General features: G+C 34.3%; 1 protein-coding gene across 2 annotated transcripts in view; it reads left to right on the plus strand.

The window, feature by feature from the left end:
* Positions 1 to 27,798, plus strand: part of Cul5 (cullin 5) — a 119,935-nt gene that overhangs the window by 19,195 nt on the left and 72,942 nt on the right. For both annotated transcript variants that reach the window (XM_081768975.1, XM_081768967.1), the window contains exons 2-6: positions 9,319 to 9,528; positions 13,363 to 13,545; positions 14,843 to 14,984; positions 17,493 to 17,713; positions 20,855 to 20,948. In XM_081768975.1, coding sequence (XP_081625101.1) covers positions 9,319 to 9,528; positions 13,363 to 13,545; positions 14,843 to 14,984; positions 17,493 to 17,713; positions 20,855 to 20,948 — 850 coding nt within the window. The remainder of the gene's footprint in view (positions 1 to 9,318; positions 9,529 to 13,362; positions 13,546 to 14,842; positions 14,985 to 17,492; positions 17,714 to 20,854; positions 20,949 to 27,798) is intronic.

Genomic DNA, 27,798 nt, shown 5'->3' on the forward strand with positions numbered 1-27,798 from the left:
TCCTGGAAATCCTGAAAATGTCCTTGAATTGTTTTTGTTCTGGAAACATCCTGGAAATGACCTTCAAAATGCATTTCTGTCCTTGAAATGTACAGAAATACTAAATGTCAGATTTTTCATAATTATAATGAACATTTTAACTGATTGCTATTCCTGTTTTTGTGCTGAATAATAATTTATGATCCTGCATGTGTGGGTGGTTGGTGTCTTTCCTTGTTCCAACAGAGTAGTTGGCTAGGAGAACTCTTCTTTCATCCACTAGGCTGTCAACCCATTCTTGGCTGTCTTCACTAGCATTATCCTCCAGAAACTGTGCTTTGTACTAGTATCAACTTTCCACAGTCAGTTTAATTTCGCCACAGTAATTCAGTAAAATTTCATATGAATCCTATTTGTGACAAGGTTATATCTAGGTGAAACTCAGTTCCCTGCTATGCCAAAGAAACTTTAAGTTTCCCAAAGTTGTTTAAATTAGGATTTCGTTAGAAAGTTGTGAGTCTCTAATATTTATTTGTATGTTGAACCCTGAGAGGCTAGATTGTTTTTACACAAAACTATTGGATGGTTCGGAAGAATTTAAAGATTTGTTGTTAATCACAAAGAAGCTTTTGGTTTGTCTCATGGACAAGCTGCTGTCGAGCGAGGCTACAGCATAAATAGAGATCTGCTTGTTGAAAATATGAAGGAGAAATCATTGCTCGGTTTGAGATTGGTGTATGATAACATTTCCCATAAAGACCTTGCTTCAATCAACATCACGAAAAAAATGCTACACCATGTCTTCCATGCAAGGCAACGCTATAAGGTAAAGCTGGAGAAAATAAGAATTGTTGAAAGAAAAAGTCAAGTGCAGGGCAAGAGGAAGGAGCTAATTGCGAAAATGTACATCCGCTGCAGAGAAAGAAAAGGAAATTGATGAAAATAAGCGAAGCTTTGGAAAACCAGCTTGCAATGAAGCCGAGCAGAAATCTTGCTTTACTTCATTGAAAAAATTAAAGTCGTAGAGCAGCTTCTCTAAAGAAGAAGGAGATTGTTACTAGATGAGGAAATCACACAACTCCATATTCAGTTGAAAAAACTTACAGTAGCATTTCTTTTTTCCCCTAATTATGTTTGTCAGACTGTCACTCAACGAAGATGTCATGTACGAAAAATAGATTTTTGTTGTTTGTAAATTTGTTCGGTGCACAATTAAAATGTAATGTAGAAAAAGAAAATATACGTGCCGGATGTGGGTGGATCGGGTGGCTATAAAGGGAGTTGGGAGCCCCCCATATATATATATATATATATATATATATATATATATATATATATATATATAATACAAAAAGCACATTACGCTCCGCTTGTGTATTTAATTATTGTGTATTGATACTGTATTTCCATTAATATTCACTGCATAAGCTCTGTACTTTTCATTTCACTGTTGTGAGTTTTGAACCTACAGTTGCAATCCTGTTATACTTTCCTGTTTCGAAGTCCTGGAAAATTAGTGATTTGTTCTGGAAACGTTCTGGAAATATCCTGGATTTTTTTTTTTGGGGGGAAGAAAGTGGGAACCCTAAGAAATCGCATAATTAACACAAGTGCCATTACCATGTAATTTACCGTAAGAAAAATCAATTACCGGGGATCATTTCAATTCCAGAGCATATACCATAAAATAAACGAAGAACGAAGTAAATACAAAGGTTATTGTTGTAAGATTAACATTGTTTACGAGATACAGAGGCTAGCTAATTATAATTGATTGATGTATATTCCATATTTTATCAGCAATATAATGCTTTCCACATGGAATCAAAAATAAAATTTTAATATGCCATAAACAAATTTATCTAATAATTATTTATTCTAAGACTATAGGAACACTAGAAGACATCAATAAAATTTCTGATAATATTAGTTGTTACCATATATCAATTATTCTGTATCATTTACAGGTTACAAGGACAACAATTGCTCTCCTCTTAATGTGGCTTCCGTGATTGCCTGTGATACATGTGGTTCAGTGTTCGATTCCCGTTGGGAGAGTACTAAAATTTGAGTCTGGGTGGTTCGGATTTCACTTAAACTATAGATCAGCTTCTCATGAAGCCTCGATTCTGACATGTGAAACGTAAACTTCAAGAAACAGGCTACAACAAAGACAAAATTGATTAAGCAGAACAGTTTGGTTTTCAACCTCTATGCCAATCACAAACAAAAGAACTATTTACCGAGTTATAAGAGAACACATACAGTAACTGAAACAGGGATTGTTTGAATCCAAGAGGAATTGTGAGATGAACGGATGGAAACATGCATGTTATAGTAGAGTTGAGAAGGTTATATTATCCTTTGATCGTGGTCTATGTAATTTCTCTTCCTGTAAGCTTCTCAGTAGAAGAACTCTACGCCATGAATACTTTTTATTCGAGCGACGGGTTTTACCCATCAGTGACCTAGCGATTAAATCTGTATGATCTTTTGACGTGTAGATATTGTGTATTGCACAAATATTTAATATGTTGCATAAAAATTAAGGAAAGAAAAATTGATCCAATTTAGGTTGTACTATATATACGTGTATGATACGTATATATATATATACGTATGATATTATATATATATATATATATATATATATATATATATATATATATATATATATATATATATATATATATAATATAATATAATATCACAACTGGTTGGATGCAGTATATATTATGCCATAATATTGTATCCTGGTATTCGGTATCCAGGAAATCCTGAAAAGTCAGGAAATTCAACTTACTTGCTTACTTGTAAAAAGTCGTAAAAAGTCAGAATTTTCAGTAGCGAGTTTTACTTTTCAGAACTTTTTTTCCCTTACTGGTATTTGATAGGGAATATTTTATAAAATAAATTAGTTTATGAAAAACTTCTCTACCTACATACGCATTATATACGAATGAGAAACCCCCTGGTAGGGAAAAATATAGTTACTTTTTACATTGTATATTGAACTGGAAGTTTGTAAATCGTGTCCTGAAAAAGTCTGGGAGTTCATGCTCGGCAAATTAGTGGGAATCCTGCTATCTTCATGATAGTTTCAATATCCACCTCCAAATACGGTGGTGTGTGTTCGAACCGAAGACTTGCACCAGATATTTTCACCAAACTCTTTGTTCTATCTTAATTATATATACGAATTTTTGTTTTAGAAATATATTTAAAAATTTAGTACAAATAACAGGCTACGGCACAAAATGAGTACTTATTTACAGTATGAATTAATTTTAGTTATCATGTTTCCATATTTTAATTGCTCATCTTTTCGGCTAGTTCATTTGCTTCGCCACTCTACAAAAATAAGATGATTGTCAGTAGTAGTCTAACACAAGAAGCACATTACATTTAATACGAAATCAACACATTCCTTGTCCCAGTTTTTGAAAGCTTCGCAAGAATTTCAGTTGATGCTGATATAATCTTCAGGTGCGAAGTATGGGCGAGTTAATTAAAACTTAACAAACTAAAATATTCTGTGAATTAAAAGTTTACATGTTCCTTGCAAATATGATTATCACTTCCCAGTTTCTATTATTGCTCAAATCTTGATTAAACGCAAACGCACTCAAATTTCTTCCAATTATCACTAGCACAAAAAAGTTAAACATGAAACAGTTTCGATTCGATCGCTTACGTAAAATTGATTCTCGCGATATTTTCAGACACCAGAATACCTACGATATTTGCAAGACATCGGTGTAGATCATACTTTGAATGAAAAGTTTCAATACTTGCATTATTTCCTTATAGCTGACATCTTTCGTGATCCTCTCAGGGCAATAAAATTATGGTGTACACATCAAGAAGTGAAAGCAGCTGACATCTCAGAATGAGATAATGAAAGATATGGTTCTCACTTCTGAAGTTTATTTGTACGAGGGTCATTAACGAAAGTTTTGAGATACGCATTGTTGTGGCACAGTATTTGAATTCCAGTTCGGTAGTGGTATCCAGAGCGAAGAAGCGAAGCAAGTTTCAACTCGCCTTGCTTATCGGTGTGGCCTATCGCCTTCACTTGTTTGTTGATGTGAGCAGTATTCGGCTGTCCACAATGGAGCTCGAAAGGGAACATTTTCGGGCAATGATCCTTTACGATTTCAAAAGTGGTTTGAACGAGACACAAAACCTAGACCGTTTGCAGGGGACATATGGGTACCTTGCTCCTTCCCGTGCTACAATTTTTCGGTGGTTTGGTGAATTCAGAAGAGGCCAGACATCGCTTAAAGATGAAGAGAGAGCTGGACGTCCGGCAACAGCTGTGTCAGATGAAAACATTGCCGCTGTGGAACAAATGATTCGAGAAAATCCTTAAAGAACTTTCAAGGACATTGGATCGACAGCAGTAACAAAAATTCTTCATGATCATCTTTGGCTCAGGAAGGTTTCATCTCGTTGGGTGCCTCACACTTTGAACAGCAGAAGCGCATGCGTGTGGAATGTTGTGAAGAAATGTTTGCAAGATTTGATGGAGGCAATTCTCGACGCGTCTCTGACATTGTTACTGGTGATGAGACTTGGATCTATCAATTTGACCCTGAAAATAAACGGCAGTCTACAGTTTGGATCATTCCAGACGAAAATCCACCCACGAAAGTGAAGCGACCGCGAAGTGTGGGGAAGAAGATGGTCGCAACTTTCTTCTTCAAATCTGGCCATGTTTCAACTGTTCCACTTGAAGAACAAAGGACTATTACTGCTCAGTAGTACACCACTGTTTGCCTAACAAAAGTGTTCCAGAAGCTTCGGGAACGGCGTCCAAGAACTGGATTGCGTGGGATCCTGCTTCAGCATGACAACGCGTCCGCAATACGGCCAACATCACAATTCAGTTTTTAGAATCTACGGAGGTCAAACTTATGACTCATCCACCGTATAGCCCTGACCTGGCCCCGTGTGATTTTTTTCTGTTCCCCAGGATCAAAGATCGAATGCGTGGGGAGAGATTTTGCAGCCCTGAAGAAGCTGTAGTGGCTTACGAGAATGAACTTTCAACACTTAAAGAAAAAGACTGGCAACACTGCTTCCAAAACTGGTTTTCGAGGGTGCAAAAGTGTGTACAGTGTAATGGTGAATACTTTGAGAAAATGTAAGTGTTAAATTGATTTTAAGTGTGTAAGTTATTTCACATCTCAAAACTTTCGTAGTGACCCTCGTTTGTACACTCATGTCCAAAATTATTGTCGCATATCTATAACTGTCTTCTAGTAAGAATATAATGTGATAATGATTTTGCAAGGTACGTGTAATACGGATACTTTGTGTATAATTGGGAAATTTATATTTGTGGTAAAATTTATAGGAAAAGAATTATAAATACGAAAATTATAATGAGTAAAATAAAATGTTGCTAAATGGACAAGAAAGCTTTATTTTCGTTTTATTATTCTTATTTACTGCTCTTTTGACATGACATTTACCATGTACGTGTCTTTGCTGATTATACACACACTAGGATTATAAGAAATACCGGGCGAATTCGATATCGAATTATATTCCTAGAACAACATATTTATAGACATGCGACAATAATTTTGGACATGAGTGTACATTATAGCTGAGTTATGTATATCAAAGGTTCATTAGAAAGTTCCACGATTTAAATCGGACATTTTGTAAGTCTGTTCATTTTCACTCCGTTCCTTTCCAGGGTGTATAAGTTAAATATCTTTTGTGTAACAGTTTTCATTGTTGTTAATTTATTTCAATTATAAAATTTCACACTGAACTCACATGAAAGGAGGGGGCCGCGATGGCTCAGTGGTAGAGCGTTCACCTCTGGTGCTTGGGGTCCCGGGTTCGATCCCAGCTCCCGCCAAGTGAACTTTGTGGTGGACAAACACCGTGTGCGTGGGTTTTCTTGGGGTTCTCCCGTTTCCTCCCACTTTCTTCATTCCACTATTTCATTCATCACTCATTATCACCGTCTCCTTATCCTAACCGGCATAATCGTGGGACATAAAACTCAAAGATTTCATTTCATTTCATTTCTCATGAAAGCAAATAAATTCCCGCATATGCTATATTTACGTGTATATAATGCACATTTTTCTTCTAAAATTTTACGTCCAAGAAGCAGGGCGCGATGTATACGGAGAATATTTTCGACATCGCTTTGAGACTAATACTTCTATTAAGTCATTAAGTTCATACAACAGGTAATTTCGCGAGATTATATTGTATGAATATAGAAGTAGTAAGTGAAATAAGTGAAGTAATTACACGTTTACGTGCCATAGTTTGTATTATGGTCAAATACACGGAAATTATCCACTTTCGTCTTTTTAAACCGATCTTCTGCCATCAAATTGGCGTAGAAAACTTTATTATATATTACATAGTATAATATAACATTATTCTTTGTTATCTATCAAAACCAGGGTCCTCATTATATATACGTAATACAGTACTGACCCAGAATATGTTTTTACAGTTATAAGATTGTAGTAGTTTATAATCAGAATTTATATTAAGTCTATAAATGTATTACATTATTTATTTGAGACTTATATTTTTAAGGTATAATACTTGCAAGGGCAATTTAGGTATAGTGCTAGAAGGAATATTTGACAAAGAACCAATGTATCAGATACTCCTAATTTATATCCAATTTAACATCAGGGTTTGAAAAAACCCGGGTATTTTTGAAAAAACCCAACCCACCTGGGCCCATGTGGGTTTTTTCGGGTATTTTCGGGTTTTATTGGTTTTTTTCGGGTTTAATTGGGTTTTTTCGAAATATTTCAATCTCTTTGGGGTAAAAATGTTAAAATAAGATTTACATTTTATGAGTGTCATTGTCACAACTTGCAACAACTTTCTATTCACTGCTGTTTTGAAAACATTGCCGCCATTTTGAAATTTTATATTGGATCACCGAAAAAATCTATACAGCAACTCTAGAAGGTCTTGTGCTTCTACCCTCAAAATATCAACTTAAAAAGTCCGAAAATTGCACCTTGTAGCATGGATACCCGCTATTTTGAAAAATGGCCGCCATTTTGAAATTTTACGCCGCCAAAATATATACAATTAATTTAGTTTCTCGTGCTTCTACTTTGAAAATTTCAATTTGAAAGACCTAAAATTGTGCTTTGTAGCGTGGATATCAGCAGCGGCGCAAATTTGTCTTCAACATTGGGGGGACGGGTAAGACGGTATATATATATATATGCGATGTACAAAATATTTATGAAGGAGAAAAACAATGCTGGGGAGGATTACCTATGTCGGTCCCGGCGTCCTCCACAGGGAACAAAATATGACGACATTATTATTGCTTTATAACTTTAAAATCCGACTGGCAACATTGAAAACTGTTTACAAGGGATGATCCAAATATGATAATTCCCTGTAAACAGTTTTCAATGTTGCCAGTCTGATTTTAAAGTTGTCAAGTAATAATAATATCGTCATATTTTATGTCCCCTGTGTGGGACTCAGGGACAACATGGGTAGGGGAGCAGAGTTGTTTTCAACATCGGGAGACGGTCAGATTTGAGGCTTATTCTGGGAGGTATTAATTTCATCTCACTTTCCTTTGTGACAGTTGGACACAAATCATCACATTTCTTCCTAAAAGACACATTTCCAATCGGATTATTGAGGGGGACAGTTTCAAGATTGTAAGAGATATGTCCCCATCATCCTCCCGGGATTTTCGCCAGTGGATATCAGCTATTTTTTTAAACGCGCCATTTTGTAATTTTACGTTGGTATGCTTCCAAAATCTAAACAGAAAATTTAGTGTGTCTGGTTTGTATCCTGAAAATGTAAAAGACCGAAAGTTGAACACTGTGTGGTAAAGGCAGACAAACGAACAAATGTAGATCGAGTCATCCTAGGAGCCTCAGTGACGTTCGCCAAATATGAATACCAAATAGCTATACTAATTTAAAACAAAGACATAATTCATCAAAAAGTCTTAAATATTTTTCAACGTAAAATAAATGGTCTTATTGTTGAAGTTCACTTTCGATGCTTTGTGCATTCAATTACGGAAATTACCCGAGCACTTGTTGCAAGACCGTTCTTTTCCGAAAATTAATTTAAAACAATTAACAAAGATAGGCCTATAATTCATATTTTATAAAGTAAATGTTTCAAAATGTCTAAAATGAAATGAAATATCCTCCAGCGTAAAATAAATAGTTTTATTGTTGAAGTATTCACTTTCGATGCTTTGTGGGTTCAATTGCGGGAATTTCGCGAACACTTTTTTCACGACGGGTTTTCCCTCAAATGCAGCTTGCTTTACTGTACATCGAAACTTCCATTAATACTGAAGTTTGACTGCAGCACTTAAAATAGTAAGCGTTACGTAGTCTTCGGAGCTCCGAGCATTAAGCTTCTTAATTTTGACAAGAATTTTTACGTTATTGCTAGTGTTGATTCCACAGAATGCTTATTTGAAGGCTAGCAACAAATGACTGAACTTAACTGTTGTTGTTGGAAAACCAAATTTTACTGAATACTTTTGTTACCATCAAAGGTAAGAAACAATACTAATAGTTTTACTAATGTATTTACATATTTACTGTTAGTACCGGCACCTATGACCTTAAACCCGTCAACGTATGAGGGATAACGTCCCTCGGGGTGCCGAGTCAGGAAACATACTATTCATGGAAAGTATTTTCTAAAATATACAATCGCTTACTTTACTTCAAATAGGCTATAAGCATAATCCACACATTAATTTGTTCTACAATTATCTCAAGTTAAGGTGAGGGTTTTATTTATTTATTCATTCATTCAGTGCATTTAGAGCTCTATAAAGGTCTTATGTTGAATATTGTCTATCTTAACATGAAAGCATATAATTCGCCCAAAGAAAGTTTAAAATCTGATAAAAATAACTTTCAATGCGATCACCTTAGTTGTACCAATAATACACTAACAAAAAAGTCAAAAACCCAGGTGGGTTTTTTCAGGTGGGTCCAACCCGAAAAAACCCGGTGGGTTTTTTCGGGCTGGGCCCACTTGGGCAAACCCTGTTTAACATCCCATTGAATATTTATTTCATTAGTGGTTCGTACCTCTTAATGTCTCGATGAACCTACTACAGTCATTGTAGATCATTCCTTTGGCTCTCGCGTATTCGATACAGCCGTAGAACTAATTAAGCTGGAAATGCAATAAGTCTATATTAGTTTCGTATGTCTGTGATCCAGATGTTAAATATTTTGTGTTGCAGTATTAAATCGTTTTAAGGGAGCAAAGCGTAAAATTTGTACTATTTGAAATTAGCAAATAGTTTCTAAATTTCAATCCTTCTTTCAGGACAAGGGGCAGCAAATGTTCGATGAGAAATGGCCTTCTATGAGACCAGTAATTTTGAAATTACTTCGCCAGGAGACTGTTACTCATGATGAGTGGCAGGATTTGTTCTATTCGGTGCACGTTGTGTGCCTATGGGATGAGAAAGGCCCGCCCAAGGTTAAAGAAGCTCTGCAGGAGGACATCATGGACTTCATCAAACAGGCTCAGCAGGTTAGTAATTACGTAGAAAAATATGTTACTTGGAGTTAAATGATTAGTATTCATTGTAATCTACTGTTCTGTGTTCCGTTATTTATAATACACATAATACGAGGCTTGTCAGGAAAGTGAAGATACAACGGAAAATAAGATATATATATATATATATGAATCGCTTTGTTTTGAAAGGACATCAGTCAAGGTTTTACCGAAATTGAGTTTTGTGCGAATTCATAATCATCGACCATATGTCCATATATTGGTGTTACAGAGGCATAAAACTGATGGATGGAAATGGTCAAAAACAAGGTGGGAAAAAGCGAAGTTGTGTTGAAAGGGCATCAGTCACTGACTGATGCCGTTTTAGCACAAAAGTTAATAACGCCTTCAGAAGCGTAAATTAATTGGTGCGTACATTTTCATTGCTTTCTTTGCCAGTATCGTATTATTAGCATAAGTATGATACTGTGCTGATGGAACTTGAATCGAACGAGAGATTGTGGTCTGAAAAAAGGCCATTTCCAGTTGGTAATACGGAAAAATGAAGACACAAAATTTGGAAACTGATGCAAAGAAGTTTTTAATAGCTGGCAATTGTGATTCACATTAGTTTAACTTAAGTATATCTGACGAAAATGTTCTTTTCATGTGTCTAGCAACGGAAGATAATTTCGAAGAGACTAGGAGGAGAGTAACAAATGCATGTAAAGATAAAAGGAATTCGTGACTTAAAATTAGGGAGAAAATAGCCAGAAGAACGAAGAGGGAGAAGTGTGTTTAATGCCATTTCACGTGACATCGAGCTGATAATTCGCAACCATATTGAATAATTTCCGGTGAAGGAGAGTCGCACTATTCAGAAAAAAATATATGCTACTTAAATACAGATAAACCTGGCAAGTTCACAGTTAAGGAAGCTTGCGACACCTACAACTACAAGCAGTGGTGGATGGATTACTGCAAGAAGATACCAATTTCCATTGAAAGTGAACAAACCCACGGACTGAACGAGTGTCATTTTCTATATCAACTCTGTTTCACTTCGTTTTAGAGAAGTAAAGAAAAGGTTGTCACAGGCTACACAACAATCAATGGTCTCATTCGCCATATCTATATTTCAAATGACACTTCCAGCGACATCATATGGTTCAACCTGCACACGAGAAGGTTTATCCTACAGGAAAAGTTCTCATTAAATAATGTAAAATGAAAGACACATTCCTGCGGAGAAGACGTAGCTTTATTGTGAACTTCTGCGCTAGTCATTGACATCAGAAACTGACAAAGATAATAACTAGGTATGCTGAATTTAGATAATACATTTTGTTCAACAAATCACTTTATGTGACTTCTGAACTGTGTTTTATTAGGGATGGGCACAAAACCAGGTTTCCACTTTTTCTATATACAGGGTGTTTCAAATAACACCGACAACGTTTCGGAGGTGATTCCTGACACCAAGACCAGACGAAAAGTATATACCAACCTGGGTGCACAAATGCCTCATTTCGGAGTTATAGACTGCCGAAAACATGAAAAAATGAAGTTAAAGGTCAATAGCTCCAAAACTATGGAACCTACGGCAGTCAGACCAAGACTTCACTTAGGAATATGTGCCCTATCCAAAAGTGTATGTTTCTGAATCCTAAGGTACTCAAGCAACAGTTTTTATAGAGGCTGTTTGGCTACGGGCATGTAATATGAAGTAATCACCAACTACCTCTATAAAAGTCGTTGCGGAAGTGCCGCAAGATTCTGAAACATTTATATTTGGATAGGGCACATATTAGTTCCTAAACGAAGTCTTGACCCGACTACGGTTGGTTCCATAGTATTGGAGTTATGGACCTTTAAAGTTCATTTCTTCATGCTTTCGGCAGCCTATAACTCCGAAAAGGAGCATTTGTCCTCGCAGGTTGGTCTATACTTTTCGTCTCATCTTGGTGTCAGGAATCAACTCCCAAACGTTATCGGTGTTGTTTTGAAACAACCTGTATATACAAAAACTGTTTTGCCCATGGCCTAGTCTTTATAGATATGAACTTTTCTTTACTAAATAGTATACCTATTTTGTAACAAGTAATATGTTTAGTCTAGTAATAAAACAAATTTGTCAAGTTTTAACATAATTTGCGTCTTTTGTGTTGAAAGGGCAACATCATTTTGCAAATTTTACATCATCACAGCATAACATACATCATGCATGCAAAGTTAATAATCATGTTAAAATGCCTAGTAAAAGATAACAAATCACCATCTCAAACTATTGGAAGCTACGAAATCTCTACTTTCATTGGGACAGTTTTTGCTGTTTTCCTAAATTTTATATTCGTTGACTGATGCCCTTAAAAAATCATATATATATAAAAATAATGTGTGTGTGTAAGAAAAATATTCGACGCAATAAAAACTACATTGATACAGAGGTTATTTCTCTATATAAGTTGTCACCATTCTCCAAATATTTGTTCAAATGCGGAAGAAGATTTTGTATCTCAGAATCGTAAAAATCCGGCACCTGCAATGGGACCATGTTGTGACTTTTTCCCTGACCGTATCGTCGTCATCAAAATGTTTTTCACCAAGATTTTTTAAAATTATTATTTTTTTTTTCTTAAGATTCAGATACAGGTAATATTCGCTGGGTGCGGAGTCGGGGCTGTATGGCAGATGTTCAAGGATGCCTCTTGAAAATGTTCAGTAAATTTTTTGGTGACATTTGCGAAATGGAGCCAGTGTTGTCATGAATAGAGCGGATTTTATGTGACATCATGCCCCTCCGTTTAATGTAAATTGCATAGTAAAGACGTTTCAAAGTCTGGCAATGTGTTTAATCGCTTTCCTTTTATGGACAAAAACGTGATCACACTGCACGCTTCACACTGACGGGATTCGGTATTGCTACTGCCATTTCCAATGCGTGTTTCTCACACAAGACTCAACGCAGCACTGACGAATGACTCCCAATTCTCGCCTCATGGATCCAGGTTATTGCCAACCTTGCCAACTTTGATATTTATTTTTCACCTAACGTGCAAATGTGTATCAGGTATGTGGTTGAGTTATTTTGAGCATTACTTAAACACTCAAACGTTCAAAAATTCGCACCGTATTTAATTATGGCAAAGAGATACATAGAAACACTTCTACAGTAGGTAAGTGTTGAAAACGGTTATCTTAACTTGAAGGCACAGGCCAGTCCTATACATTTTTGCGAACACTCGAAAGGACGCAAATACAAATCAATAAATGTACTTATAATTAGATTTTTCAAAATCTTGAAATGTTTTGTCATTTCAAAATACAGTCATTTCCAAGTGCTTCGTACACACCCTCGTGTTTCTTTTTATTTGTGTTTTACTTTCAAATGCAGCTGCAAGCCCAATTGACATTGGAGTCATTAATAGTTCACAACAGTAATGGGAAAGGAATTGCAAGGGAGCTAACCAGGGCCTGTAGTTAAATGTACTGTCCCGGCTTCGTGTGGTGGAGCTGAGCATGGTAACATTTCAGTCAGGACGGCTCACTTCTTAATTCAAGCCTGGAAATTTCTGATTACAAAACAATAACTCGAAGTTCTTGGTGTTGATCAATCTTGCAATGTTCATATATGTGTGGTAAACACTTCGATTCATGTAAGAAAGATATGGTTCTGCATTTGATTAAAATTGTCTGATGCTTAATAAAATATTTGTAGGCTTCTGGATATAATTTTTTGTTCCGTGCACACTTTGTTTTTTGAATGTTAAATGCATAATAACGTTGGTTGCTTACATATATATATATATATATATATATATATATATATATATATATATATATATATATAAATTATAATTATTTCAGAGGGTGCTTCAACATCAGGAAGACCAAGCATTGTTAAAGGCATACATAGCGGAGTGGAGGAAGTTCTTTGCTCAGTGTGATTATCTTCCTACCCCATTCCGACAGCTGGAATCTGCATTGGCTGGAAAAACTACTACCTCCGTGCAAAAGAAGGCTCAGAATGATGAGAGCATAGTTCGCAAGGTAATTGTAGATATATTGTAATTAATCAATGTCTGAACAGTTTAAAACATTTATGTCAGGAACCCGGAATGTTAAGGTTTCTTGTAATTTTATTGGATAGATCCTGTAAATATGCTAGGCTTTTAAGTTTCTGACACGTGTTAGTCAGTATTGCTTTGTCGTAGAAGAAGTAGTTGTACGTTGGTAGATATATTTGTATCACTTTGGATTTTTTCTGACAGCTTCATTAGAATGTGGTAATAAGAGACAGCCTTTGGAGAAGAAAGACCTCTAATTCGTCCTTAGCCCCAGAACTTGTAAAAGATATCACATATATGTAGCTTTTTTTAGAATTGTTTTCCCTTCTCGTGTTGTCCTCTTCGCCCCTCCAATCTTGTATCATTCAATTTCATTCACCATTTGCCTTTTTTAGCCTGAAAAGAAATTAAAACTGGAGGAATGTACGTAAATAATAAGAGCAATGCCAGATTAGTATTATTTATTATACGTACTTTTCTTTTGAGACTTTCAAGTATATTAATTCATTATCCTTCTTATCAGAAATAATGATGAGAACTTTTATCACACGATAGAATTGTTATTATTTATTTATTTATTTTAAATGAATCAGTCTTTTGTGTTATTTCTTACAATGTACGATTATTAGATGTATCCGTATACTATTATTTTGATTCAGCAGCTTAGTTTCTGGTAGCCGAAGGATTAACCAGCAGAGTAAACAAAAAATATTAAATTGTGAGAAACCAAATAATATTTATTTCAAGTAAAATACCTGAACAGTCAAAGCTGTATAAGCTATAATGGAGAAAAATATTAATTGTAGACTTTATCTGCAGGAACTAGATTAGTGTTACTGAAATAAATCACTCCAATGCGTACATTTTTTATTAATTTTTAAGTTCTTCCAATGGTATGTAAAGATATTGCATAGTACCCGTCTCATATGGCCTCGCTGCTGAAAGAGACCTTAAACTCAAAATCAACTCAAGATATTGCATAGAGATTCATGTTTTTTAAAAAATAAAGTAATATCCAAATCACGAGTAAGAAGGAACTTTTCTTGTCTGTAATAATATACACAATTGATCTCTTCCCTTCCTCAAGAAAGATTTCTGTTCATGCCATTGTTACAATTGTCAAAAATCATTATTTACATTAAAGACAGGAAAAGTGAGATTATATCAGACCAGGTTTTTCCAAGTAACCCATAGTTGTGAGATCAATGTAGATCCTCCACCAGATTCCTCTGATAATTTGATTAATAAATAGTCAAAGTAAGTTAATGTTTGTATTTCAGTTGATGCTGGATAGTTGGAATCAAAGTATCTTTTGCAACATAAAACAGCGTCTCCAAAATTCTGCAATGAAGTTGGTACATGCTGAACGAAATGGCGAAGCATTTGATTCGTTACTAGTCATAGGTGTAAGAGAATCCTACGGTGAGTATGTAGCTAAGCGTTTGTTTTAGGGAGATAATTTTCTATAACCGTTATTACCATTTTTCTTAATGAATCATTTCTGAAGCACCATTTCACATGTTCACATAAGGGTTTTATCAGATCTTTTTAAATCTGAATATCAGTTTGGTGAACCCGGGCGGGAATGTTTTTGATCATCCGTAGTCGCTCCCTTTGGGTTGTGTAGTGGACAAAGTGATACAGGGATATGTATTATAGGGAGCTGGCTTTAATGCGAGGCTGAGGAATTCAGAGTTGATTGACAGGTGCCCCATCCCGTCACTAAGAAATGGCCACTCGACGGTCCTAGGCAGGGTTGCCAGTGCGTTGTCAAAAAATTCACCTAATACTTAAATCAAAGAGTTTATGCAAATTATGCAATCCCTATCGAAATAAAAAAAAAAAAAAAAAAAAAAAAAAAACATTTACAAATTTGCATAAGCAGTTATCGTATTTAGGTACATTTTGCATATTACTCACTTTCTATATTTTATAACAACCCGCGTGGCAGAGCGGTCTAGCAGTTAAGTCTTCGATTGCAAGATAAAAGAGTCAATTCGCTGGCGACAGCTGAATGGAATGGTTCAAATCCCACCTTATGCACGAGAAATAAATTTTTTGTTTGATGACTGAAAATTTCGATGCGCTTGGAATAATTTTCTTCTGCAAATAGAAGTCTTGTATAATATAACCTATAACGCACCTGTCAAATTCATCACAATGAAACGTATACTGTTCCGCTTTAGGTCGTTTTTTTTTTTTAATACCTGGGGTGGTGAGTAATGATTCACCAGCGTCCAGTCCCTCTTTCCGAATCGCACAGAGATCCCTGTATACGTGGACACACGCAAATTAGGCTGTGATAACAAATGCTTTAGTTTTTTCTCCCTCGCTTCTTCGTCGCACTGCATTATGACCTTCCTATTACTTCTTTAGCTTCGCTGTGTATAGTTTGACCTCTTTTACGCTGTGAAATGAATAATGAGCAACAAAACCGTAACCACAATAGCACCCAAGAAATAACAAACCCTCTATAACTCTTCAGAATGGCATTCATGTGACAGTATTCTACCCTTGGCAACACTGACATATAGGAGGAGGGAAAGGGAGTGTCGCAAGAGTTAGGCAGAAAAATGTTGAAATGTTTTCCCCTCTACCTCAGCCCCCGCTGGTAAACAAGCTAGCTCGCTATAATAGATTCTCTTGAGGATACTTCCTGTTTATCTCACCTTTATATCATTTCTAATTCTTTTTTCCATCATTAGCTTCAGCGTGAAGAGCGTCTAGAGTTTTTATTTTATTTCTTTTGTATCATAGTTGAAGAGATGAGATTGGTCATTGTAACAATGAAATACTAAGGTGAGGAGTATCATTTTCCAATTTTTGAGAAGATGGAAATAATTTCTGTTTAGTGAAAATAATCTTGTTTCAACACAAGAACATCTACAGTGAGAGTCTGCCTTCAATTGAGAAAAACATAATGAATATTTTCATGTGAAGGGAATATTGAACTTTGGAAACTTTATCGGGGCAATCTCCATATTATCTTGCATTGTTTCATTAACTAAAATTATTTATCATTATTATTTTCAGTTTGTCTGTATATGTCTTAACAAATCTGTGAATTTTATTGAAATTGAAGTTAAAATAATTGGACTGTCAAATTTAAATCAAAATTATGGATGTGTAAAACATGTTTAGCAATAGAGTAGTAGTATAGTTCTTTATTTTAGTTATACAGATTTCCTAGATTCGGCATTGATAATATAGATAATGTTCATTTCTTCTTAAGGCTGCTTTTAATTGTATCATTATGTCGTAATAATAAGTTTATTAAGAAATTAAGGAAAGTATATGAAAAAATGTAATAATAATTTCACACTTCAAAATTTCTACTTTCCAAAAAGTCCTGAGAATGGCTTACTATTTCGTTGATTAAACATATTAATACAGACGTATCTGTGCAACACTAAATAATCTGGACCTACTATAAGTTTACCAGAAAGGTGCGTCCCTAAACAATAATAAATTTTATTATAGATATTTCATTTAACATGATCCCGAAATTGACAAATGCTGACATTAAAACTTTAATGAAGAACTTATGAAAACCATTAACTTCATATGTAGCACCATTGCTACCATTACATTTCTAAACGAATAGGAGGGTTAATTTCGCTTTTAGAGAATGTACTTTTCATATATTTATTATACGTACATATAATGAAATCCATCTTATGTGATTCTGACAACGGACATTTACTGAATTCGTTAAGATCGGGGAGTTAGTGAAAAAATGCTTTGAGACTATAAAATATTGTAAATGTAATAATCTGAATATTCTTAGCTAGAAGGGCAGTTGTACAATAGCAAGCGGAAATTAATACCAATCAAAATTAAATTAGTAAAATAGTTGTATTGGATTAAATTTATTTTTTCCTTTAATGCTCCTTTAATTTTAATGTTCTTCCTTTTTATTTCCTGTTTCAGTAAATCTATGTTCAAATCCTGAGGATAGACTGCAGATCTATAGAGAAAATTTCGAGAAAGCGTACATTGAAGCAACTGAAGCATTCTATAAGATGAAAGCTCCTCAGTACTTACAAGCAAATGGAGTTCAAAATTATATGAAATATGCCGACGTTAAGTTGCGAGAGGAAGAACAACGAGCTCAGAAGTACTTGGAGTCATGTAGTGGATCTGTTCAAGTCGTAAGTACTTAAAAGTGCTTAGCACCAAAAGGGTAAAGTACTATTAAAGATGAAATTTTAATAATATAATTTTATATAAATAAGTAATCCTAGTTTAGATAAATAACAAACATATTTAGTAAAGATGAACTATTTGGGGAAAGCTGAGAATTATGTTCATCCTCTTATGGATGTTCACGGCGGATTTTAAGGTGCAGCACCTTTTCTAAAATTGTAGTTGTTATAATAACCAAAGTTCAAAATATGTATTTCCGGGCATAAAACGAACTGAGATGAACGCACTTTGTTGCACCTTTTTCGTAAATGTTGCACCTTTTTTGCAAGAGTAATAAAATGTCCCTTTTTTTTTTTTTACTTCTTTTAACCTTCAGCGCCTTTATTGCCCCTTTTTTCTATCTTTTTTTTTTAAATGGCCAGAACAATATGTTTTATTTTTAATCTGGTTTATACATAATATTCCATAAATTTAAACACAATCTTGACAGATTTGCTAGGGACAAATTTGAACTGAATTTGCGAAACAATCCGGACGTATAAACCTTTGCAGCGTCAACTGAATTTCCTTTCCGTGTGCTTACAAGATATGCATACTGGTTTTCATTCATGTTGAGCGAAGTTTCTCCGCCTTTAAGGATCTCCTGAGCTCCAAGCGACAGAAACTAACATTCGAGAACATAGAAATGTTGTGCATAATCAAGTGTAACCAGTTTCTGAAAACCTAGTAGTATGTAACGGTTTCTCAAGCCACAATATTGCTAAGTTATTTTTTTTTTTTTAATACCGAGTTGTTGTAACCACAATTTTATTACGAGAATGTTGAATGTTGTACTGTACAAGTTTGAGATTAAATAAAACAATTTTGCAATTTATGTCAGATGTTTACAGCCAAGTTTTAAAAAAATATTTGCTGGTGTAATGAATAAAGAATATTCATGTAACTGTATACTACACTACTTAATAAAGATATCGTATTATCACCTTTTCTGCACCTTTTTGAATGATTTTTCAGCTCCTTTTTTTCCCTCTTTCCTACCCTTTTTTGCACCTTAAAATCCGGTCTCTAGTTATAGCAGTAGATTTCAAACTGTGTGTTGGGACAGAATGTGTTACGAATGTAAGTACATGCGGAGCTGGAAGGTTGCCAAGATATAGTCTGTGGGGTTGTATGTTAACAAGGTAATTTTCAAGATAATAAATAAATAAATGTCGTTTGGGAGAGGAGTAACGAATCTTAAGATTTATAAGTATATATATTAGTTAAGATATGCAAGATATAAAGGAAAAGAATGATTAATTAATCGAAGATTATCAAGAGGTTAAGCGTATGCCAGTTATTTTAGATTAGTCTTTGACATTATTACCAGTCACAGTCAACTACTACAAAGATGATACGATACATTGCATTCATTCTACCAATACAATAATTCCTTTTTAAGATTGAACAAGTTAGTCTTAGACATGGTGTAGATGTGAATAAAATGCCAGGAATAGAAACCGATGATCATAGCTTTAAATTCCCATCTTTCAGTACTGTTTTTCACTCGAATGACCTGAAAAGCTGCATACAAGTTTGATTATGAAATATGCAGGGCAACAATGTGTACAAGAACTGACACAAACGTAGTTATTCTTGGTTTCTTGCAGTGGATTTTGCGTCCGATCCTGTGGTCAGCTTTTTTATTTTATTTATTTTTGTAATCGATTATTGTAATGTAGAGAACTTCTTGCAGGTTACAAAACAAAGTAGAATATAAAGTCGTAGTCTGATAAATCTAGTGATATGTACAAGAAATACTTAGGAATTTTGTTTCAAAAATAATGTAAGATTTTCTACATATAGAAAGATAACTTAAAGTTCGTTAGGAAATATGTGTGAAATCTTTTATCAATATGCAGTGATATTTCTCAAAGCAAGTATGCCCCTCTGTCATGTTTGAAGTTATAACTACAATAAATGTTAAGATTGTTAACAGTAGCAGTTAATTGGTAATCCACATATTTCCATATATTTTGATATACGTATATTAAATTATATAAATTTGTATTTTAAAATTAGCACAACACCGCTGCAGAACGTTAAATCTGTAGTTTTTTCATTATCATACAACAATGTAGAAACGATCCTGAGAAATGTAGTTACGTCGATCATCTAGCTCTACCTCCTTTTATACAGGGCCGTAGTCTAGGGGGAAGGGAGATTTGTTACCGTAAACTTTAACCAAGTACTTCCATCCAAGGCTGCTGTAAGTCTAACCGAGTGTATTATAAGCAAGAGTTATATGGAATATTTTTAGTTTCATATAGGCGATTAATACTCATACATCTGACTCTCAAATGCAACATTGTTTCACACTTTTGCGTCTCAATCTTACGAATTGTCTTCGATTGTTGCTATTCTTTAAAATCTGTTAAGGTAAACTCTTGCCTTAATCAATCTTACATTATCAATGCCTTTTCAACTTTTGACAATAACATTGCACTTTTCTGGATGCCCTTTATTTCACTCTTCACTATAAACTTATCTTATTATCTAAACATCTCCATATCTCTTGACTTAATTACATTCACTTCTCTAACTTTACTCGGTTTAAAATCTCACACATTTTCGTGGCACAAACTCTGAATTAACAACTAACTTGTTATCACTCAAACCCCCATAAACAACTACTTAATATCTCCTTAACTACCAACCATTCTCCCTTCCTTTTTCCCCTCTCTCTTTTTTAGGTACAGCTCTAACCCAAAAATACTTTCCGCGCTAAAGTGTAACTCAAGCCTCATTCCATACTCTAAGCCTCATTACATCTCATAGCCCTAACAATTGTCTTCATAGAGGTCAGTGAGATTGAGGTGTCATATATGTGTAATATGATTGATTCTCTTCATGACATTCCGTTCACCTCCTAGGGCCTCTGTGGTGGCTACGATTCATGTGTACGCTGTGTATTGTTGCTCGTTCTTCCCACTTGTAATTACTTAAATCAGTTTCTAAATACGATTGAATATCAATAATTCGTAAGTCGATTGGGATAGAACGTCAATAGTAAAACATTTCGTACAATACGAAGTATATTCATTGCTATTAGTATTATTGTGTCTTACCAATATTGCTTGCTATAGTCTGCTTTGGGTTTCTTTCAGTTAACGGAATGCTGTGTTAAAGTCCTAGTAACAGCTTTCCGGGACACGATATTAGCGGAATGTGCACAGATGATCAAGGACAACGATACTGGAAGTAAGTATACAATGCTAATTCTGGAAGGCTAGAATATAATGAGTATTCAATGTCAGGAAAACTGGAATTAGTATATATATATGAATGAAAATCAGTTAACAATTAGTAAGAATTATAAGTTGTTTATTATTCAATTTGTAACATTTGTTTCTATAACTTGGAAAGTAAATTGTATTACTGAGTTCAATAAAGAGTTGGCTGTAAGCTGTTGAGTAAACAAACAAAACAAAACTTACTGACATTGAAGGGAAGGGGAATCATTCTGTAGGCAAAAAAGAGAAAAAATCATACACAGTGGCACCAAAAAAAAAAAAAAAAAAGTCAGTACTTCATGCAAATTACAGAACGTTATCTTTCTATAACATCTTCGTCAGAATAAAACTTTTTAGAAAAACTTTTCAAAATATCACGACAAATGTACTGTAAAAATAGTCAGTCGGCCACACATGAGTTTGAGACTGTATCTGAAACTTCTTTGGACTTTCAAGCTCCGGAATATTCCTGGCAATTTGTAAGAGCAGTCACAAATCCACTTCTTGATGAGTAGGCATGAGAAAGTGCAATCTGGCACCAAAACAAGGGAACATGTTCTTAATTCCAAGAAGTGTTCACCTATTTTAAAGGCCTAATAAATCAAACTATATTATGTAGAAAGATAAAATAAAGTGAAAGGTTTGGAACATACTTTATTCAAATAAAACCGCCGAAACTGAGCGTTAATTCGGTCATTTTGCACACCAGATGGCACCCATTTATAGGTTAACTCATTTTGCAGATCAAAATCGTAACACCATAGCTTCGTAGCTTGAAATTTTAGTCAAAAGTCGGGAAGTCATAAGAATTACACAATCTACAACGATAACGGTGTATTGGACGCTTGCCCGAAGTAATCTTCACTGATAGTACAAGGTTTCTACGGAAGGCAGAGGAAGTCAGGGAAACTACACTTTCAAACTTCACTTTATAAATATACAAGGTCTTATAGAACAGCTATGTTTGTCTGTCTGTTAGTCCGACCATCCGCCAGAGCAAACACTGTAAGAAATAGCGAAAAGCGCATTTTTTGAAACAAGAATAGGTACATCTAATCCATTAACCTGTTTAATCTGGAAGTGGTAGAAATTCACTCCGTTTATATCGTTGACCACCAGAGCAAATACATCTTTTTTAAATCGATTCAGTATTTCAAGAATAGATAGTTTCCACTTTGCTAAAACCGGAAGTGGTAGAAATTCAGTACCACTTCTGGTTTCAATATTCATCTCTATAGAACAAAATTGGTAAGTGATATCGAGAAATATCTTTTTGAAATGCGTTCAGAGTACAAATATCTAAGGGAGATCTTGACCTTTATCCTTTATGCAACCTGGAAGTGGCAGAAATCAACCACTTCAGGTTTCAACGTTGATAACCATAGAGCAAAAACAGTAATATATAGCGAGACGCGGTTTTTCGGAATCAGTTCAATGTCCCAAGAATATATTTAATTTCCACCCTTATTTCTCTACTAAAATAAGAAGTGTTGGAAATATACTACCAGTTCCGATTTCAATATTGATCACCATACAGCAAACACGGTAATAATTAACGAAAAGCATGAATTCAGTGCCTTAAGAATAGACGCTATCTCCAAGTTTTATCGTCTGGTAGAAATTTACTACCATTTCAGTTTTCAATGGTGATCAGCATAGAACAAAAATTGTAAGAAATAGCGAGATGTGGCTTTTAGATATGAATTTAACATCTAAAGATTATCAACTTGATCTTTTTCCTATTTAAACCGGAAGTAGTGAGAAATTGCCAATCTCAGTTTCAACACTGATCGTCATATTAAAAGATCGATAGCAAGAAGCAGTTTTCGATACGGATTAATTGATGCAAGAATATTTTTCATCTCCGTTTTCATTCATCTATTGCAACCGGAAGTAGTAGAAGCTTACCACTTTCGGTTACAATATTGATTCTAATAGAGCGAAAAAATGTACTAGGAGGCGACAAACTTTAGGGATGGTATCGGGACGAAACGAGACTTATTGCAGTCTCGGTCTCATTTTGAAATTGAGTGAAATTAGAAAAGAGTATAAGTAATAGCTTACTACAGCCTGAAGGTTTATTTACTTATTTATTTTAGTTCATTCTTGACTAGGCCCTATATGCTCATAATTATCGTAGGCCGAATACTACTTCGTAGCTAAGTTGCTAACGGCCGTGATTTCTGTGCATGTATTCGCAGGTTAAATCCGTAGGAAGTATATGAAGTCTTGGATGAAACCCGAATAATGATTCAGATTCCGTTTTAAGCAGCAGATATTTTGTATTAAATATCCTCTGTACTGAAAAGGATATGAAACTAATGTCAACTCCAGTATTTAACGTATTTTATGATCTATGTATTTTCTAGTGCACGCATCTTGGTTGCATGTGATTACGGATTTCATTCGCGAAAGAGAGCATTAAAAAATGTAAGCACATTACGGTTATTCGGATTCCACCGTAACCTGTAGGTCCACATCTCATATAGCCTTGGTGCTGAAAGGACTAAATTCCAATCCAACCAACCAACCAATTTACATTATATACTTCTAAACAATTCTCTGGTTGAATCTGATGCTTTCCCTACTTACATGATCTTGCGTCCTCCTATTCTGGAATCCCTGCTTTACTGTCTGCCAATCGTAATACTTTATCTTGTTTCAGAAGAAAGATGGTATGTACCACGTATAGTTACTGTAAAAACAACAAGAAATTTAAATATCTTTCCCAGGATAATTCCTAACTTATATGGAAAAATAATGTTGCGGAGTTACAAAATTAAATGTTTGCGTTACAAAATTGAGTTTAGTAACATTTTGGCAACATAGTCTTTGATTCATTTAAATGACTGGAAGGAGAATAAAATATACTGAATCTGAATTCAAAAATATTTGCTGTATAAAACACCTTCGTAATATCTCTGGATCAATGATTCTTGGTGACATTTCTCCCTTTTTCTCGTGTATATGCCTATATTGCGATCATCCAAGGTCATTTCTTCCACTGTCTTACACATAACATAACATATAACAAATTTTGAGTTTAAAAAGTAATTTCAGTAAACTATATTAATATTCGAGATGAGACCTGTCTTGGTCCTGCCTCGCGTAAGTTTGTCTCGTCTCGATTTATAAACGTCCGTCTCGATCTCAGTACCGTCTCTAATCCAAAGAATAGATTTCAAATCCTCTCAGCTAATCTACTGGCTAGCTAGTGTTCCATTGATGGACGCAGTTCCAGGTTCGATTCCCAATGGAAAAGCATTCAACATATTACGATGTCTCTGATTCCACTTTAAACTGTAGACTTACATCTCGTATATTTTCTGTACTGAAAAGGGATGCTCGAAGTCTCAACAAAGAACCAAATAAAAAATATTTCATCTCATAGTATTCTTCTACTGAAACTAGAAGTAGTAAAAACATACGAAAACGAAAACTCACTTATTTAAAATTTGAATTTGAATTTGAGTTTGATGAAGTCATTATAGTCAGACAGTTTTCTCTCCTGTTGTCTATGAAAGATCTTTAAAACAAATAAACTATTCAGTAGTATTTTCTTAATATTAAATTGCCTATTTTTGAAAGCAGTCATATTGTTTGTGATCCCGACTTATATTCCCATTCATTTCTCTTATTTTCTATTAGTGATAAGCCGTTAGAATCAGTATCACTATATATATAATCAGTTTGTTTCAATTTTGTTAAAATCAATTTATTACAAAATTGTCCTGATGCTTCAATTTATACAAGGACCTTTTTGGTAATTTATTATTTTTGTTCTTACATCGATAATGCATTAATAATCACTGTTAGCGCATAGCTACATTTTGATATTCTGTAATAAATTTTACACTGTTTACCTGATTGAATAAAACGTTTGAGTAGTAAAATGGAAGACGTTGCATATCTGCAAGGAGAAGTGAGGAACTGGCAGCCTGCGATGGAAAATTATGGAATTGTTTTAAGAGGAAATTTTTGGCTTTTTAATTTTATTCTGGCTCACCATAGCCTTTATCTGCTTTTTATTTTCATAGATGCAACTCACATACCATGTCACGTTGTATACTTATACTATACCTGCTATATAAGTTCTTTAATCATCTACAACTTAATTTAGCTTGCAACTTGTTTGAAAGAAAACCGCTACCAAATTAAAATCACGTATATTTGTCATATATTACACCTAAGAGAAATTGCATTATTTTGTAGACGATTATGAACAGTAGATGTTTACTAAATGATTATTAAAATTAAGTCCGAATGAATGCATATCTATATTTGAAAAAACAAAACCATTATAAAGATCCTGCATTTTAGACCATAAGTGACGCTGCTATCAAAGATTTCATCACTTTACGGCTCATTATATTGGAGAACCCAGATTCTAAGGTATCTGCCTCAGTAATTGATAGTGTACTTATAATCGAGACTTTGGACTTTTTTGTCGTAATAAGATTCCAGAATCTGGTATGACTGAGTGCTCGTACCAGTCGTTAGTTCTTTTGTGATCGCACATCCTACACATATTTGCCAATAAGCTTTGAATTCTTCCAAAGGAAGCAAGAATTTGAGTAAAGTAAAAAATCACCTGGTTTTCTTGATATTGAGTAATAGTTACGCTCAAGATAAGTTGTTCTTGTATCCGGTAAATGTTTACTTTATCAGAATAAACTCATATCAACTGAAGTTACTTGAAATAGTAAGTAACACGCTTATTGATCAGTATGTAAATAAAATTTTGGCTGAAGGTGAAACCACATGTATGTTATAGGTTTAAGGAGGCGCAGAGGCTCAATATAAAGAGCTTGCTTCTGGTGCATGGAGTGTCTGATTCTATCACAGCTAGCGTCAAGTGGGCTTTGTGGTGGAAAAACAATCTTCATTTTTTTGCCCTCCTGTTTCCGACTACTTTATTAATTCAATGATTTTGTTGATTATCATGATTACAGTCTCCGCTATAGCTTCGGATCATAAACGTGACAATTAAACTAAATTTCGTATTAATAATCAGTAACTGACACCTATGTCAATCTTATTTCCTGCTTTATGTTTAACAATACAATAGTTTTAATTTGTTTCCATTTCTGTCACTGATTTGATGGTCAGTAATTCAGAAGCCAAATCTCACCGTAACATCTCATACGAGTACTTAAACTATCATCGGATGAATTCAGTGTTACGTGTTTTACTGAAATTTCTGGATTTCACTGAATCCAAACTTAATTTTGATAGCCAGTAATTGAGGAGTGAAAGGACTCTCACCATAATATTTCGTAGTAAGCTTTTCAAGGTCTGCCAATCATACAAAGTTCGATTAAGATCAGAAGAGTTACATCAATTGTACGTACTTTAGCCAAAACCAAACTCCAGAGCCCAGAAGTTGCAACACCATACCATTTTACATATATTCTTAGCATGAAGTCTACCATATCAATTTTCGTTAAGATCGGTTGCGTTTAATTGATCACATACAGTATATACTACGCGTGTGTTTGATTTTTGAAAGAAAAATGAAATGAAGGACGGAAGTAAAACAAAACAAAACGGAAACGTTTTCGGACTTTTTCGAAAACTTAAACCCCCTTGTCGGGAAAAACACGAAAAATGAAAAATCAAGAAACGAAAGATTATAAGAAAACCAAAAAAGATTTTTTTTCCGAGAAACGAAAACGAATTTTTTTTCAAAAATCGAGAAACAGTTTTTCGAAAAAGGCCATTCCTTACTCTCGTTTGTTTCCTTCATGTGTTATATAATTAATTCAACCGTTGTAAGTGTTTGTACTTACTAATACCGATCTGTATTTTTACTAATCCTTTTCGTATGCTGAGATCAGATAATCTGCTCTTGATATATATATATATATAACGGAGTTCATTTATTTATGCCAGGACTGAATGACATATACCAAATTTAATTGTAGATTTTGAACTTGCAAAACTGGCCAGAAGTTTCTTAAACAATGAATAGTGGTAATTTTTATCTAGACTCTGAATATAGCAAGAAAATAAGCCACTTTTTGTGTCAGGCATTCTTTTCTAAAATGCTTTCTTCATCCTAAAAATATCACAGAAAATATTGTGGAAATAGGTGCTTGGTACATAGGATACCAGTCACTCACTCTTTGTAAAGTTGAAGTTCGTGAATTTTGTGGTAGCAGTCCTAAATGCTCCATTACGCTTTTGAAATCTTTAAATTTCGCAACAGATCTGAAGTGTCATATTCAGATTGAAAGTTTTTTTTTTTTTTTTAATGGAATATAGTGGTTTTAAAATCATATCGGAAATCTATGTAAGAATATTACAAAAGTTGGTTTAGAACAGTTGTTTTTTTTCTTTGAAATGATGTCCAAATTATGACGAGAATACTTGTATGTAAAATACTAGGTATCCATATCACTGTAAAGACAAAGGAAATGTTGAGGGAACAAGTTTGAAACGAAAAAAAACTATACATTTTCTTCTATATGTAACGTTTCTCTCTCTCTCTCTCTGTGTGTATAATTTATATATATATATATATATATATATATATATATATATATATATATATAACTATCTTTAAAATTCACGTTCCTCGTAAGAGCTCGAAGCATTGTAATGTTAACTACGTGAAGAGCAGTCTTATAAATAAACTCAAAATATACTCTCCTTGCTCTTATGTGTTGTCTGTTTAGTTGAAACAGACATGTTAAAGTCGAATTTTCACTGACAACAAGGTATTTTCGTTTACTAGTATAAATATTTGCGATTTTTTATTATCGTAATTCGTATATAAATTCCATGTATCGTATCCTCTTCATACGTATCTTGATATT

Source organism: Thermobia domestica, chromosome 1 (genome assembly GCF_964235325.1).
Source record: "Thermobia domestica chromosome 1, izTheDome1.hap1.1, whole genome shotgun sequence".
NCBI lineage: Eukaryota > Metazoa > Arthropoda > Insecta > Zygentoma > Lepismatidae > Thermobia > Thermobia domestica.